We start from the raw sequence: 17,753 nt of genomic DNA, 5'->3' as shown, positions 1-17,753 counted from the left end.
CCTAGACCTGGTGATGTGCTGAAAAGCCAACTTAACATGTGAAATTGTTATGTATCTTTCTTCCTGACAAAGAGATCAGTCATGTAACCTTTTAGAGCCTATGGAATTCAGAGATTATTATGAAGCACTTACTCAAGCCAGGAGCCAGAAATTGTTTTGTGCCTTTGTGTTGAGAAGATGACCTGCATTTTGGCCCTTCTTCTGCACTCCAACACAGGTGCATTTGCTGTTCTCAATGAGATACTCTGCTGTGTCTATAGCCTTTGTTCCTCTAATAGATCCTCCAGACCGGTTTCTGCAATTTATCACAGATACAAACACAATTAAGGGTTAGGAAATTAAGTTAATTTTCTCTATATGTTTTCAAATTCACAATATTTCTTCTTTTCTTCTTGTTATGAATGTCTTGTTATTATGAGTACAACTTTCTAACCCTAGAATTGCCGAAGAGAAACTCCTTCGCTGCCCTATAATATAATAAGATCATCAATTACAACTGACTTGCTTTTCTCAAGAATGAGATTAGGTTTGTCCCTGCCTTCAACTATCATCCTCTCTACACTCAAAACATATTTTAGGCTGAGCAAACTGGCATATATTCTTCATTTCTTCAAGAAAATCTACCTCGCTGCCACCTCCACCACCATCCGAGGACGTGTCTGTGGAGTTGGAAGAGAAGATCATCATGTTCTACCACAACATGAGAGAGTGCATATTGCAGCGCTCTGGCTGACTCCCGTGTAGGGTCTGCCGCCACCATTACCTTCCTTGCCGGCGGCTTCCCACCTTCCATTGGTACATCTATGGCTTAGACCATCAACGGCCACCACAGCCAAAAGTCACCCACCAAGGACTATGATATAGAATGCATAAATTGAAAATCAACTGGAAGTGTGAAAAACAGTTGAAAAACAACTGTAAGAATTGCTAGAGATGAGATGAAAATCCCAGAAGAAGTTGAATGTCCAGACCCAAACCGCATTGCGTAATTTATTAAAATATGAGGTCACAACCTCAGTATCCACCCCATCACTGCAAATTGTTAATCACTACAGTCAAACAAGAAATACAAAATTTATCACTCTTGGGTAAATTATCATATCATTATTGTAGTTTAAACAAGATGATTCTGTCAAACATTTGTAGGAGCAGATTAAAGGGTTCTAGCAATAATATGTCAGACTGAAAACGCATGAATACATTCACCAGCAGAACTCTTCAGACTGCCATGGTCACCAAGGTTGTGTGCAACGGTTTCAACCTCAGTGCACCATCAGGATCAGAATGGCCATGAATCTGATCACTTACTCTTCATTTATCAGTAAGTAATTTCCAAATACAAATCAGATCTGACGATGGAACTGTCGTGAATCATAGGTTGATTGGGGAAGATAGATACAGAGAAGAATTCAACTTAGATAGGCACGGAGAACAATTCAACTTTTGGCATTCAATTTCTCTAACAAGATCTTGTTAAGAAGCCCAGGGTTTGCCTTTCCTTTTGACACTTTCATTACCTGCATTAGGTTATGAAGGTGGGAATTCTCTCATAAGCACCAAACGATCTAAATAACATCAGGGGAAGAAAAAAAAATACAAGGGAAAGGCTTAATCCAAATGTGCAAAACACTTCGTACCTGTCCAGCAAAATAACCTTGCAGTTTAGTTTTGCCCCCACGATACTGTTCCAATTGCTTGGGATTCTCCGCAAGCACCTTATCGACCATTTTCTCAACCTCATTAGGATCAACTATCTGTTATTTTTAAGAAGTGAGCACCAAACATCAGATTATTTAATACAGTTATTGTGTACAATGATCAAATATCACCATAAGATATGTCTTGGCAAACTAATTAATATCTTATCACTGCCATATCAGCACCACTACAGAAACTACCACCAACCTCCCACTTGAGAACTTTTTGAGCACTAGTAAAAATATTTAAACAAATGAGACGTTTGTCTTGTCAAAACCTTGGCCTCAGGGGGAAATCCCAATTGGAGTTGTTCATGAACCATAAAAGCCAAAATCAAGCTTAAGCATCAAGCACATTACTTTAACGGCCCATAATTCACAATAGCATTATATTAATTCCCGTAACAGCTCATGCACGTCAATATCATTTAAAATATCTTTTCCACACATTTTAGTCAATGTCCGGCAAATTTCACATTTTCATGCATGTAGCTTCTATTTTATGCTTTTCCCCCCGTTGAAGCACCTACGTTTCATTGTCAAATACCATGTACGGTTTATAAATATCCGGCTCAAAAGTTTGTAATTTGGAATTATTATCTCGACAGTAAGCATCTCATATACTCATTCCACACTATAGGTAAATTCAGGTAATTGAAACTTAGATGTAATAGCTTGGTAATTGAAACTTAGGTACTTATTTTACAAAAAATTCATGCAACAAATTGGATGACTTACCTGAACCAGATCTTTTTCTTTGATCAGTTGCTTGACGGTTCCACCTCTGGCTATTAGCTCAAACAGTATCTGCCAATAAAGTAGTGGAAATCTTTAGAAACAAAATGTCAAAGAAAAAAAAACTACTCAAGTGTTTCACTTTTTTAACGTTTTGTCCAGTCATAGTCAGCAGCAGAAGCTTACCAAAACTGCCAGGGACAAGACCAACCGATAACCCACCCCACTAAAACTACCACCATAATGTTCAGTGCCCTACTTAATTCCTTTGGTAAGCAGCTTAATACTGTGAAGGTAGTAAATTGCCTCTCATTAATTACAAAAATAATTTTAAAACAATTATAACAACGCTAAACAGTGAATGTTTGTTTGTTTTCGTATTCTTTTGCTAACATGCTGCCACATGCCTAATATTCAAAATATATCTTGTTTCATATCTACTCACTGGGAGGATTTAACAATCTAACAGTGAAAAATGTCAGCAAAACTTCGACACCAGGACCTTCGGGAAAATTTTTTCAACACACCAAGGAGGAAAGCAGTCTACTGCTCTCATTTACTCAGACAATGATTATCAAGGCCTTTATCCCAAGCAATTCAGTTTGTTTCATCACATGAATTGCTCTATGCCGTTGCGATTTCAAGCTACAATAACTATTAACCCGGCAGAGTCTATGTCATTTCTTATAACTTCTATTCACGACTTTTATGCACTCCTGTGCTTGTTTTTTTAGTATCTTGTATATAATGACTCCAACTACAGTAGCACAAAAAAGAAACAAGCAGACTATAACAGAAACAAACTTTTACCTCTTTCCCAATTTTCCCGCTAATAGTACCGCCTTTGATGGTAGCTATTAGCACAGCTAGCTCTTCAGGAGTAAGTTTGATCTCATCTATAGAAATCTTTTCATTTTTCATGTAGGCAGCAATATCACCCATGATCCAGTTTGCTGCCTGCTTCACATCAGCACCCCTTACAATAGTTGCATCAAAAAAGTCTGCAACCTAGACAGTCATTTGGAAAAAGTGCATTTAGATAATTTCAACTTAGATATAGTTACTGAATAAATATCATCATCCAATAAACATGAGTTCAAAGAGGCAGTGAAAATTAAATATTCGTGTCAGTCTGTCAAAAGCTGAACTAACGTTAAACTTAGATAGCAAAGTATATATTACTCAAATTTAAAGGCATCTCCTGAGCTTTTCAAGCTAGCTAAAGAGATTTTAAATGTTCAGGGAACATTAAAAAATAACAATTTATCTCCTTATGAGTTCTTATGTTTGGAGTAATTTTGGGGGGTTGATAACTTCCTATTCTGCTATTCATCATTGTCTCAACTCTCAACTAAAGTTCAAATCCTGAATAAACTTCTCTCTGCTTTTAATAATTCATATTATGACATATTAAATGAGAATTTCATTCCAGCAATTAAACCACCCAGCTGTTTAGAAACACAATAAGAGCTTACATTTGTGTCGTTTGCCAGAAAAAGAACATCCTGCATGCTTAGGCCCATCTTCTCATACCTTCGGCGCTTCATTTCGGGTAGTTCCGGCAAAGAGTTACGAATAGTATCAACAAATTCTTCAGTGAGAATAACCTCTGGGAGATCTGGTTCTGGGAAGTAACGATAATCTGCAAGCCCCTCCTTTTTCCTCATTGTAACTGTTTTCTAAGACAGAGAAAGGGTGAAACAAAATATGAGCATCATGAAGTGACTGATAAATGATATATGTTTTACTTGTTGCAAAGAAAGAGAAACCATTAAGTGGCTACAACCTGAGCTCCTTCTTCCCAAAGACGGGTTTCTTGTACAATTTGATCTCCCTGGCCCTGGCTGTGAAGCACTGCCTGCCTTGAAATCTCAAAGTCAATAGCCCTGTTAATTGATGAGAATGAGTTTAAATTCTTTATCTCAACCTGCAAGCACAATCAGCAGCTGATGTCAAATGCATTAATTAAACATAATCTTCCAACTAGCTAATACGCATGTATGATTTTACACAATGGAATATTGCTTCAATCATGATTCACATACACATATATAGTCATGATTACTAAACATCAACACATTCTCAAATTGTAAAACTGTCAGCAAACACCTATCAGCTGTTTACCCCAACTCATTTCTTTTCTTTGTAAATCTGCTCACCTAGGGTGTGGTTTTGTTGATTTACACCAGATATAACAACCGAATAAGTAATTTCTTGCAACAGCTTACTAAAAACAAGTAAAGAAGACCTTAAATACCTTGGTACCGAACTCTAGCTGCCCAATTGGTCGAATTGAGATATTCACATCACAACGAAGTGAACCTTCTTGCATGTTTCCATTACTCACTCCTAAAAAACGAACCAACCTCTGTATTTCCGCTGCATATTCTGCAGCTTCAATGCCTGTTCTCATGTCAGGTTCAGAAACAATCTCAAGCAAGGGCACCCCTGCTCTATTCAGATCAACCTGCATAATGTAAACAACAGTGTCAAAGAGAATGAGATAGAAGTTCTATTCACCAATCCTTCATCTCCTTGTAACCACTTTGTAAGAACTGCAGGATGGCATAAAGCAGCTCCATTGTGAAATTAGAGTGGCCATATACAATTACAAGTAACAACACCACATTCAAAGAAATCTATATAACGATGTCTAAAGACAGACAAAGTTACGGAATTAGGGAAAAAAACCAAAGTTAAAGAAAGAAAAGCACTTTCCTCTGAGTAAGTGCCATTATTTGAATGAAGTAGCTTCCCGGCATCCTCTTCCATGTGAACCCTGGTAATACCAAATCTCCTATGCCCCCCACCAAACTCCACAGGGAGATCCAAGTCGATGTAACCAGCAGTTGCAATTGGGACATCAAATTGAGAGATTTGGTATCCCTTTGGAAGGTCTGGGTAAAAGTACTGTTTCCGATCAAACTTTGACTTCGAGGACAGCTTGCAATTGAGTGCAAGTCCTAATTTCACCGCAAAGTCAATGACTTTAGAGTTCAAAACTGGCAAAGCACCGGGCAATCCCATGCAAACTGGGCAAATGGTTGTATTGGGTTGAGCCCCATAGTTGTAAGGGCAACCACAAAATGCCTTGGTGATGGTGGAGAGCTGGACATGGGTTTCTATGCCAATGATTGCCTCATAGTCTTTCATGAATTTATCAATGGTTTTTGCCCGCATCTGTGTCGATACTTTAATTTGAGCGGATGGGGGTCTTTCTTGCTTGGCTGTTGGGGCTTCTGTACTTTTCATGGTACAATAGAATATGCCATTTCTTCTAGCAAATAACAAAATTGTGCTAGGAAACAAAGAGTGGCTCTGAATGCTTCTAAACAATGTAAGAGCCATGTTATTGATTATTCCCCTTCAATTCAAATAACGACAGTGCAACAGTTGTCTCTGCAAAATATCAACAGCCATTACGGGAGAGCAAAAAAGGGGAAAAGGATACTGCTTAATCAAGAACATTGAAACAAAGAAAGAGCTCACCTAAGGATTAAAACTATAAGTCAAATTTGATACTAATTGAATGAAATACAGAACACCCTGCTTATATCTCCAATCTTAAAACTTGATAATAAAGGGAAATCAAATAACTGGTGTATTCTGTGAATTGCCCACAAAAGAGGAAGTGAAATTATGAGCGGCAAACCTTTATATAGCGAAATCCTTTCACTTTCTTATCTCTTTAGGTGCCAGAAAAAAATGAGTGAAATATTTGCGGATTAAAACAACAATGATTGCGACAGTTACACACGACACGAACAACAGTTTGAAGGAGAAAATCTAATGTACATCTACAGTTTGAGAATATACAAAAAAGTCATACGGCCATTTAGCTTCAATTCCCATTCCATCCCAAAATCTATTAAGGTGCACCCACAAAAACAGGTTCTTAAAATGTAAAAACATTTCAATTGCAACTCACACTTGCATGTCACAGGTAATGAAGCGAAGGGGATTTCAAAATTTCAGAAGTAAAATACCTTACATATGTAAACATATATGCATTTTTAAACTTATTCATATACACATACGTAGAATTCCAACCATAAAGAATGGTTATGCAGACATTGAATTTCAAAAGGCCGGGACAGTGCCTCCTAATGATGTACGAAGCATAAATTAGGAGAGTTGATAGACATACCTTGGTTGTGGAGGGCAAAAAGAGCAAAATCGCGCAGAGGAATAGCTCAGGGATGCCGGACGGAGTAAGTGATGGCGGAGAGGTAGGCCTGGGGAGTGTTCATGCGAGTGAGTTGTGAGTGCTGGAGAGGCTAGAGTCGGGGAGAAAGAGAGAGAAGGGAAGCGTGTGTTTGCGAACCACCACAGATGCTTGCTTAGCCGTTATCGGCTCTTAATCGCATCAACCAAACTACATCCTTCATTTATTCAAAACCCTTCATTTTTTTAATATATATTTTTTTTCTAAAAAAATTATTATCTTGTTTTGATCTAATTTACAATTTGAACAACATATCTTTTCTCCCAAATAGAAATCAAATTAACATCAAAGGAGAGATATATAAAATTTTGAATTTATATCTAATAGTTTAGAATTATCTTTTTTTTTTTCATATTGAATTTAATTTTTGTTTCGGATAAAAAAGATATACAATAGGATTTATAAAAACGATCAAAATATAAATATAAATATAAATATTTAATTTTTTTTAATGTTATAAATTTAAATAAATATGGAAGTTACTTAATTTAAAATTTTCATATAGAAGAATAATTGTAAAGATACTTCGTTAGCACCTTTACCTTCTCTACAAATTACCATTACATGTATTTATATACAAAATGATTTTATTGCCTTTTAATGCAGCCGTTGTGGGACATTCACAAATAAATTTGGTATTCAATTTTTTCATGTGGGTCGTTCACATATAAATGTTTCAAAACACTCCCAGTGGTGGACAGAGGCTTATGGCACTGGGGGCACGGGCCCCCAGTCAATTTTAAATTTTTTTTCACTAATTATACTATAAATCCATGTGAAGTTAACCCTAAAGCTCCTGATCAAAAAAAATGAAGCCCCTAGTCCATTAATTTCCACCCAGCCCATTAACTAATTTTGACCCAACCTAACCCTCATAAATCCTAGGCCCTAAAGTTACCTTGTCATTTGTCTAGCCCACCTGCAAAGCCCCTCAAATCCTCTCAATATTTTTTATTCTTTGGTGTATCGACTTCTAAAATTAGCATTGATTTTGCCTATAGCAACAACAAGTATTGAAGGATGTTTTTCTAGAATGAATATTGTCAAGAAAGATTTGCGCAACCGAATGAGTAATCAATTTTTGAATGACTGTCTTGTATGTTATATAGAAAAGGAATTGCTTGGAACTATTACTAATGATATTGTAAACTTGTAATAGCGCGTTTCGTAGAGAATAATTGTGATAATTACAATATTTTTCTTTTTCTTTAAGCTATTATTAATGTGTTTTTATATTCATAAATCGATTATATAAAGAATCAAAAAAATTTCGGGGGCACCAGGACACCCGTCTCATTTTGTGCCTCTAGTGATTTCAATTCCTAGGTCTGCCACTGAACACTTCCCCTTGAATGGATGACCACGTACACAAAGAATATGCCTCATTAAAACCTTTCTAAGGGAAAAAAGCATTGGGATAATTTTGTTGGTGTCCTATTCAACATTCTAATATGCTGACTTATTATAAAAGGGTCTTTTCCTTCCTAGGTTATAAGTATTCATTCTTGTATTAGGGGAATTTTGTAAAAATGACCTTCTCAAAAAGTCAAACTGGAGAAATGATCGACTTTTTTATAAACCGCATAAATGACCTACTTTGGCTTTTTTTGGACCCAAATACCCCTATAGTTGAAATATCCTTTCTTCCACTCACAATACCAGAATACACATAACCCTCCTAACGGCTTTCCTCCCAACACCCTATTTCTCATCATCTTATCTGCACTTGAACATTTCTATCAAAACTTGTTCTATAGAGCTCGAAAAGCCTGATCGAGATCGGGTTCGGGTTCTGAGTTATTTGTGATCTTTGTTATCGGAAGTCTGAAGAGAGGTTTTGTTGGTGAACATTTCATACCACTTTTGACAGGTGAGTACATCTATATTCTGAGTAATTTTGTTCCATATGTTTCTCAATTGCATATGAAGCTCTGAACGAACACATTGTCTACTCATAGCATCTGTGTAGTCAAGCATAATGAGTTTGTAGTCAAGCAAATATATACGTAGTCGAGCATTTGTCTTTTTATGGTTGAGCAAAGTTGTTTATGGTCGAGCATTTGTGTTTTTATGGTCGAGCAAAGTTGTTTATGGTCGAGTTTTTCGAATTATGGTCGAGCAAATTATTATAATGGTTGAGCAAATTATTATACTTTTTTTGTGGTTTTTTGTTATTTTCAGGAATGACATCTGTTGATTTTGTGATCATTTTTGGTGGCCAGTGGGAAATTTATCGAGGGATTTGCAAATATAAAGGTGGGAAAAGCCAAGGTGTAATAGTGTCTGAAGCAATTTCTTTTGTAGAATTTGTGGATTTGATATATGAGTTGATTGAAGCGGATTGTAGTGCTGGTGAATTGTTGATGAAATTTGCTTATAATACACATTTTGATATGGAACTGATGGTGCTATGCAACGACCATGACTTGCAATTCTTTCTTAGGCAAAATGATGACCCTCGAAGAGCTGGAACTCCACTTTGTGTAACAATTCATCAGAGAGAGTTTGTTTCTCAAGATGTAAGCTTCGTTCCTCCTCAGCGAGAACAATTTCATTCACAAGATATGAGTTTTGTTCCTAATACGCAGCAGCCGCGACATTATGGCAGTGAATTACTTTCACATGTTGATTTTGACTACGATCCGATTAGTCCGCAAGCCGGATGCATGGGTTTTAATGAATGTGGTTTCAGTCAATACGATAAAGATAATGCAGATATTAATGATGGGGCTGATGACTATCAAGAAAATATTGGGGTTGATGACTTTCAAATGGATAATAATGGGATTGAAAGTTCGGTACTTCATCGACACCTGCCTCCATGTGCGGGCGGTAACTTAGTGGATGGGCCTCCTAGCAACAATAACATTGGCTCAAATTCGCTTGGCACGTCAAACTTTGTTGGGAGTAATAATAGCAATAGCTGTTAGGGTGGTAAAGTTGTGATTGGGCAGATTTATTCAGACAAAAAAGAGTTACAAAAATATATTGCTATGTATGCTATGAGCAAGAACTTCCAATTTCGCGTTATTAAGTCGACCAAAACTCTTTTTATGATTCAATGTGCTGCTAAGGGTGCGAGTAGCGTATGCAATTGATAAGAGTTAAGAGTTAAGGATTCGGAGTTGTTTAAGGTGACGAGGCTTAATGACAATCACAAATGCTCTTTGGACTTTATAATCGAAGTCATATGCAAGCATCAGGAAAGGTTATTGGAGAATGCATTAAGTCAAAATATAATGGTGTTGGTCGTATTTATCGACCAAAAGACATAATACAGGATGTGCGGTAGGAATTTGGTGTTAATATTGGCTATGATAAAGCTTGGAGGGCTAGGGAAGCTGTCTTGGAATCAGTGCGAGGGATGCCTGGAGATTCCTTTTCTTACTTGCCACACTATTGTGTCGAGTTAGAGAAGAATAATCCTGGTACGATAACTTATATAGAGTCCGATCACGAGAACAGGTTTAAATATTTTTTCATGGCTCTCGGTGCTTCGTTACGAGGATTTCGGAGTGCAATGCGACCTGTCATCGCCGTTGATGGTACTCACCTAAAGGGCAAGTACATGGGCACACTTTTTGTTGCCACTGCTCAAGATGGCAACAAGAAAATTTATCCGGTGGCTTTTGGGGTTGGAGATTCGGAGAATAATGCATCTTGGCAATGGTTTTTTGAGAAACTGCGAGTTGCACTTGCACTTGAAGATTTCTCAGAACTATCATTGATATTGGATAGGCATAAAAGTATTGAGAGAGGTGTTTCACTTGTCTTTCTGGAATCTTATCATGGGCACTGCATGCACCATATCAAACAGAACATGCAGGCCAAAAAAATTGGTGATGTCGTGTTTCCCATATATTTCAAGGCAGCAAAGGCTTATCGTATTTCAGATTTTGAACATCTAATGACACAGATCCATGGTTTTGAAGGTGGCAAGGCATATAAATATCTAGAGGATGTCGGATTCGATAAGTGGTCTCGTGCACATTTTCTCGGATATAGGTACAGTATACTCACTATCAACATTGCAGAAAGTATGAATGCTACACTACACAATGTGTGGGGTCTTTCAATAACAGTGTTGGTTGAGCAATTGAGATCCTTAATTCAAAGGTGGTTTCATGAGCGTTGTACAAAAGCAACATCTATAACATCCCAATTGTGCAAGAAGGTTGAGAAAAAAATGACAAAGCGGAATGAAAGGACTTTACGTATGTTGGTTGAACCAATAAGTCATATCGAGTTCTATGTACAAGATGGCTTCGGAGATGGCGAGGTGAACTTGCACGACAGAACATGCATATGCAGGAAGTTTCAAATGCAACAATTGTCGTGCGTTCATGCATTGACTGCATGTTGATTTAGAAACGTCACTGTACATTCTTTGTGTTCACGGTATTACACCAATGAAGCTATTATGGTGGCTTATGCAGAACCGATATACACAGTATCTCTTGAAAATCAACGCATTGCAAGCCGAGATATAGTTTTATTATCGCCAGATACAAGATGATCGGGAGAGAGACCAAGAGAGCGAAGAATACCATCAGCTGGTGAAACAGTGGCAGTTAGACTTTGTGGACGATGTAAGCAACGTGGACATAATCGTCAAACTTGCAAGGAGCCAATATCGTTGCATCCAACATGAAGAACTTAATAATTTCTATATAACATAATGTATCTTATATTTCTTGCTTTGATAATAATAACTCTATATTTATGACTTCATTTTATTCACTTCTCAATAAGTATAAGTATGTAATTGTGTAGGTTTTTTAGTGAATAAGGTCGTGCATGTTAACTGGGCAGGTGTGAACATGAACTACAATTACACACAGAATTTGAACTTAACTTACCCATTATTTTGCTGAGGGCAGGATGGTACCCTTTTAAGTTTCCAGGGAGAGAGATTTCCATCATTTATCGCAGCTGCTCTTAATATGTATGGCATCATCAACTTCAAGAGCTGCATTAATTCATTAAATTTTGGAATATTTGTGCAGCTTGTAAGTGAGTCATACACGTTAATCTGTCTTTCCCCTAAGATCATCTCTACAGCCACCCAATGTGCATTGTTGAAGTTGGCAAGGAAGTAAACGTAGTCTACGTTAGACCAAGACATAGATTTCACTGGACTTTCCCCTATTACATAGTCCAAAATCATATTATCATTGTCTCAAGAACAATCTTTGCTTTCATTGAAAAGTGTGAAAGCTTGGGTAACCCGGACCTATTCAGTTGGTAATAGGTTAAAGTAGCTATTGATATACCTTACAAAAGTTATGGTCTAACTAGTTGGAAATATACTTACAAAGAAAAAAACTGTCGAGCATTGCAGACTTCTTTTTAAAAACTTCAGGGTTATTGGCAATCCTTCTACGAATATGGTACATTGCCACATCAAGGTGCTACATAAAGATTATGAATATGTTAAAGAAATTTTCATCATATATCTTTTCAAAATAAAATTTTTTAGTACATAATAATTACCTTGTTCGATAACTAGGTTTTCAGTCTGATGGCATCCACAAACCAGTTCTTGTCTACTTGACATAGCTCCCAACTTCAACTTACTTTCAAGTGTATTTTCTTTCATGAAAGCAAGTAAGTCGCGTGCCCATTCCTTTGGATACACTCACTTCAACTGTAATATTGGAGCGTCTGTCAATGGATTAACTGTCTCATTTTCCACTATAAGTTCCTCCTCTTGAAGCTGGGTAGGGGTGAACATGGGTCGAGTTGGGTCGAGTTTGGGGTGATACCTCATCCGACCCGCATAGGGTCGGGTGAGACTCTCTTCAACCCTCAACCAACCTCATTTGAGTATGGGTTGGGTCGGGTCTAGTCAAACGGGTTGGGTTGGGTTGGGTTTGGGGTTGGGTCGAGTTGGGTCACCTGCCATTTTCCATTTCCTACTTTACATTTGCTTTACATTTACACTACAACACTGCAAGTATATTCTATAACCAATCATCCAAAATATAGCAATAAGCAATATATTAGTCCAAAATATAGCAATACATTAGTCCAAAATATAACAAATTAACAACAGTCCACCAATTGACAAAATAAGGCAGTGACCAGTCCAAAATACTAACATATAACAAACTAACAAAGTTCAAAATGATCCAAAATATGCAGAAACAAGTTACAGTTGCAAATTCTTCAATCTTCATCACTTCACCAGTTCACCTGTTACACTTGCAAGGTCACAAGAATATCAAGTTATGAACTTCTAAAAGCAATAGATAATATTGGCAACGGAAAATTATTTCAGCTTTTGTTAGTTACCTTAAAGCTTAAGCTGCTAAATGCCTCAATATGTGACAACAAGGTCACAAGAAGTCACATCTCACAATCAACATTAATTTCTGGTAAACCAATTTCTAGATAAAAAAATTATAGAATAAGTCAATGAAGGTATGAAATATATAATTTCAAAATGTATAAGATTATTTCAAAAATTAAAAGGGAGAAAGTTAGTTACCATGTTCAAGTTCTTCTAGTTTTTAAACTTCTTTCATTTCATCTTCAATGTCAATTGAAATTGGTTTCGCCCTCAACCAGTTTTGAGCACATACAAGAGCTTGTACTGTTCTTGGAGATAATGAGCCTCTATATGGACTAATAACTTGACCACTAGTGCTGAAAGTGGTCTCTGAGGCAATTGTTGATACCGGTATAGCTAACACAGCCCTAGCCACACGAGAAAGAATAGGGTATTTGCTGCCATTAACCTTCCACCAAGCCAACACATCAAACTTTTCATTACAGTTCTCACAAGTCTCATCCAAATATCTTCGAACTTCTATCATGTTCACATTACTCTCATCAACTCTCACTCTCATGGCAACCCTTGAAGCAAAACCCCTAACAAAATCTTCATCATTGTCCTCTACCCTTAGTGATTTGCTTGGTGGCTGGAATTGGTTAAGATCATCTGCATTATCTTCTATCCCATCATTAAAATGATCAAACAATTTTGTCAAGGTGTCTTTCACTTTCTCCAGCATAACCTCCCTTTTAAATTGATCATATATCTCCTCAAAACAATATTTCAAATATTTCAACTTATATCGAGGGTCAAGGACAACAGCCACATACACTAGATAATTCATATTGTCCAAATTATCCTAATATTTATCAAATTTTAACTTCATCCGATCAGCCATGAGTTTCATGTCACTATCAGTGCTTTTGCACAAGTCTAACAACCTGCTATGCAATGAAACAATCTTAAGGAAAAATGAATTTGAACTAACATTTAAGGAAGTAGAGAACCTCAAGGTCATATGATAGAAAAGTTTCAAAAACATCACAAGAGACCTTGCATACTTCCAATCTTGCTCAGTGGGCGGGCCAATTGTCTTGTTAAGTTTTCCTTTCCCCTTCTTCACATTAGTATCACTTGTCCCGTGGCCCCCAACATCAATCTCTCTTTTGTCAAAGTATTTACAATATCGCCTATTATCCGACTCAAGCCTCTTAAATGCTTTTTCATACTTTAGAGCCACATCCAACATCATGTAAGTTGAATTCCAACGTGTGTCCACATCCAAACACAAAGATTGCTTGCAATCAATTTTCACCTTATCCACACACTTTCTAAAAGTAGATAACCTAGCAGGTGATGACCTCACATATCGAATGGAATTACGAATCCTTGAAATGGATTCATCATGCTCATCCAACACATCCCTAACAATGAGATTTAGAATATGTGCACAACAACGCATGTGAATAAACTCATGACCCAAGACAGTCCCCTTCCAATCCCTGGTGACAAGTTTCAAGTGCTTAATTGCTCCATCATTCGAGCTTGCATTGTCTACAGTGACAGTGAATAACTTTTCTATTCCCTAGTCCAACAACAACAATTCTATGGCCAGCCCTATCACATCTCCTTTGTGACTCTGATTTGAACAAAGTTTATGATTCTTTTGTTTAAATTCCAATTACTATCAATCCAATGAGCCGTAAGACACATGTAGTTTATATTTTGGATTGATGACCAAGTATCCGTTGTGATACACACCATTTCATTTCTTAATTGCTTTTTCAACATCTCCTTCTCTTCCATAAATATCTTCATGCAATCCCTAGCAACTGTCATCCGAGAAGGAACCTTGAATAATGGTTGAAGTGACTGCACAAAAATTCTAAACCCGTCACCCTCCACACACCTAAATGGCAACTCATCAATGATTACCATTTTAGCCAAAGCCTTCCTAGCAACTTCTATATTGAAGCTAACAGCTCGAAGATCGACACCACTTGAAGTACCATCCTCCATTTTCATAGATTTAAAAGCTAAAGTTTTTTGACCTTTTGGTACTTTCCTAAATGGAGATTTCTCACACTTTCCATAATGATTTTTCAAGTTTGTGATCCCATGTGACTTTGATGAACACAAATATGCAGAACTACAATAATGACATCTTGCCTTAATAGGAGGACCTTCAATGTATTCAAAGTGATCCCATAACCAGGAAGTAGGCTTACCCTTGCGTCCGCTTCGCTTTGAAGGGTTGTCATTTTCATCATTGTTGACACCTCCTTTTTCAGCTTCTGGCCCTTGTGGGTTTTGCTGTGTGATGACTGGTGCGTCTTCTTGAGCACCCAAAATTTGAGGAGCAGAACTCACTGGATTAGTCATTCTCCACCTAAATGATTATAGTGTAATTAGAACATTAGTTAGGCCTTCACAGTTCACACAATTCAAAAGAAGAAAAGTATACTGAGTTACTAGCCCTAACATATACATATACACATACACACATATATACATTCGTATACACGAATCAATAGTCAATACTACACTATTGCATAGTGCATATCAATAATCAAAAAAGGCTTTAACCATTAGGCTATGAGATTTTCTTTGTTTAAAATGATACTTTATTTGAATATATTGTATTTTTATGAAGTTTTCTTATATATTATATGCATATAATATAAATATATTTATATAAATAATTCATTACTTTAAAACCGGTTCGAACCGGGTTTGAATCCCGGTTGAACCTTTAAACCGTAAACCGAAGACTCTTCCGGTTTGATGACCGGTCCAATTTTAAAAACCTTGCTCCAAACAAATTCTCAAACGCATCCACCGCAACATCGCTCTCATCCGCTACATTGCTCTTCTTCTTTGAGCTCTTTTTCTTTGTCTTGGAGCTCTCCACAACATTGGTCGTCTCCTTTAACTTGGGGCTCCCAATACTACTCAAATATTCCAGCCCATCAATAGGCACAAACATATCATGCACTTCTAGCTGTAACAAATAAGCATGGAAAACATTAATATATATATCATGCAATATATACCTTTTTCATATCAAAAATATTGGAGACAATAGCATTAGATTCTGGAGTGGCAGTGCTGCTCAAGTTCAATATTCGGGGAAACCGGTTTTCTTCCCTCACGTTTGCATAAGACATACCGATGCATGGCACCGCTTCCTAAAGCCATATCTGCAAACGACATTATTTTTCAGAGATATATTCACAACAAACAAAGCATAAACTCATTTCAAAATAATTTAAGTACTACCTGAAGTACTAGCGGGAACCCATATATGCTGTACTTTTCCATCTTTGTCGATCTATTTTTAAATTTTTCAGCACGACCTACCATGACAGATGCAAGAGACTTTGCAGTACGTGCGTAGCTCACAAATTCCCATGGATACTTATCAAACAAATTAACATTATCAACCAATTGCAACCATTGGATATCTATGTTCCTACTACGCTCCCTAGGCAGTAAAACAGACTCCAAAAAATATACCAGAGCTAGCTTCAACACATTTTCTTCCTTTCCAAGTTCAAGATCATAACTCATGAAAACTTCATCTAACTTATTTCTATTAATGCTCTTATTTCCACCAAAATACATGTCCCTAATCCTATGCACATAAGTGTCAATCAAGCTAGACAGGGGAGGGACATCACCACATAACAAACCAGTGATAAGAGCAAATTCAGTAATAGAAAATGTTGCCCTTTTTCCAGCAAATTTGAACCTGAATAATATCACACCAGATTCTTCTTCAGCGGAGGTTACAACTTGTTGTAGTAGAGCTTGATGTACCAACTGGTCAGAGAAATTCATGTGCCCCACATCCAGAAACATGCCAAAGCATGTTCTCCTAAACATCTCTAGTTGATCCTCACTAAGCTTCCTTTTGATTTTGCTTATGGTTTCAGATATATTTGGAAAAACACAAACCTTAGCTGGGAAATGATTTTTCATTTCAATCATGTACTCCATTTCTTTGAAAAATTGTCTATCTGAAAAGAAATACTGTAACCAAATTAATATTGACTTCAATCATAATACTCGACCAAAAAAACACATTTGCTCAACCACAAAAATAAAAATGCTCGACCACAGTTCCATAAAAATGCTCGACCACAGAAAATTAACAATATTAAATGCTCGACTACAAAGTTAAGAATACTACAACACACATAATGCCCGACCCTAAATAAAACTACTCGACTAATGCTTGACCTACACAACAATTTTGCTTGACTACAACAATTATGCTATGCTCGACTATAAAGTTTAGAATACTGGAACACACATAATGCCCGACCCTAAATAAAACTGCTCGACTAATGCTCGTCCTACACAACAATTATGCTCGACTACAACAATTATGCTATGCTCGACTACAAAGTTAAGAATACTGGAACACACATAATGTCCGATCACCTGCATGCAAGCACCACCAAAAACCAAAGACTTCACCCACAATGTCACCCAATTAAACAGAGTTTCACCAAAAACCCAAGCCGGCCACAGGTATGTAACAAATGAAAACTTTTTCTTATAATACCAAGTTAAAATCGAGCATATGTTATGCAGAAAACTGAGCCAGTAAGATACTAACCTTAGAGGGGGAAAAATCCCTTATCTGTTGTCGAAAACTGATGATCGGTGGTTGTACGGTAATCGTCAAGCAACCCGTCGAGCAAAATGGGTTTGAAAGAAGTGGGTTTTCGTGGGAAAGAGAAAAACCAAATGGTGGGTTATGTTTTCTAAGGACAATTTGGTCTTTGCAATAAAAAAGTAGGTCATTTATGCG

At 37.0% G+C, this 17,753-nt stretch overlaps 3 protein-coding genes across 3 annotated transcripts; all 3 read right to left on the bottom strand.

The window, feature by feature from the left end:
- Positions 1–74: 74 nt before the first annotated feature.
- On the bottom strand, positions 75–844 carry LOC120014223. Its single transcript, XM_038866141.1, has 2 exons — positions 617–844; positions 75–327 (listed from the first exon to the last, which is right to left on the bottom strand). The coding sequence occupies exons 1-2, from the start codon at positions 791–793 to the stop codon at positions 133–135; spliced, it is 372 nt and encodes a 123-aa protein (XP_038722069.1). The 5' UTR covers positions 794–844; the 3' UTR covers positions 75–132.
- Positions 845–964: 120 nt separating this feature from the next.
- LOC120015229 (glutamyl-tRNA(Gln) amidotransferase subunit B, chloroplastic/mitochondrial) lies at positions 965–6,801 on the bottom strand. The gene is made up of 9 exons (XM_038867537.1): positions 6,580–6,801; positions 5,151–5,831; positions 4,690–4,899; positions 4,219–4,359; positions 3,908–4,111; positions 3,243–3,440; positions 2,436–2,504; positions 1,638–1,754; positions 965–1,517 (listed from the first exon to the last, which is right to left on the bottom strand). Exons 2-9 carry the CDS (start codon positions 5,778–5,780, stop codon positions 1,437–1,439), a joined length of 1,650 nt encoding a protein of 549 aa, XP_038723465.1. The 5' UTR covers positions 5,781–5,831; positions 6,580–6,801; the 3' UTR covers positions 965–1,436.
- A 6,992-nt stretch (positions 6,802–13,793) lies between these two features.
- On the bottom strand, positions 13,794–15,316 carry LOC120014222 (zinc finger BED domain-containing protein RICESLEEPER 3-like). The gene is made up of 2 exons (XM_038866140.1): positions 14,696–15,316; positions 13,794–14,519 (listed from the first exon to the last, which is right to left on the bottom strand). Exons 1-2 carry the CDS (start codon positions 15,314–15,316, stop codon positions 13,794–13,796), a joined length of 1,347 nt encoding a protein of 448 aa, XP_038722068.1.
- Positions 15,317–17,753: the final 2,437 nt, after the last annotated feature.

Source organism: Tripterygium wilfordii, chromosome 14 (genome assembly GCF_013401445.1).
Source record: "Tripterygium wilfordii isolate XIE 37 chromosome 14, ASM1340144v1, whole genome shotgun sequence".
In the NCBI taxonomy this organism is placed as follows: domain Eukaryota; kingdom Viridiplantae; phylum Streptophyta; class Magnoliopsida; order Celastrales; family Celastraceae; genus Tripterygium; species Tripterygium wilfordii.
Note: the sequence above shows the minus strand (reverse complement) of the source record. Positions and strands in the feature narration are given on the sequence as shown.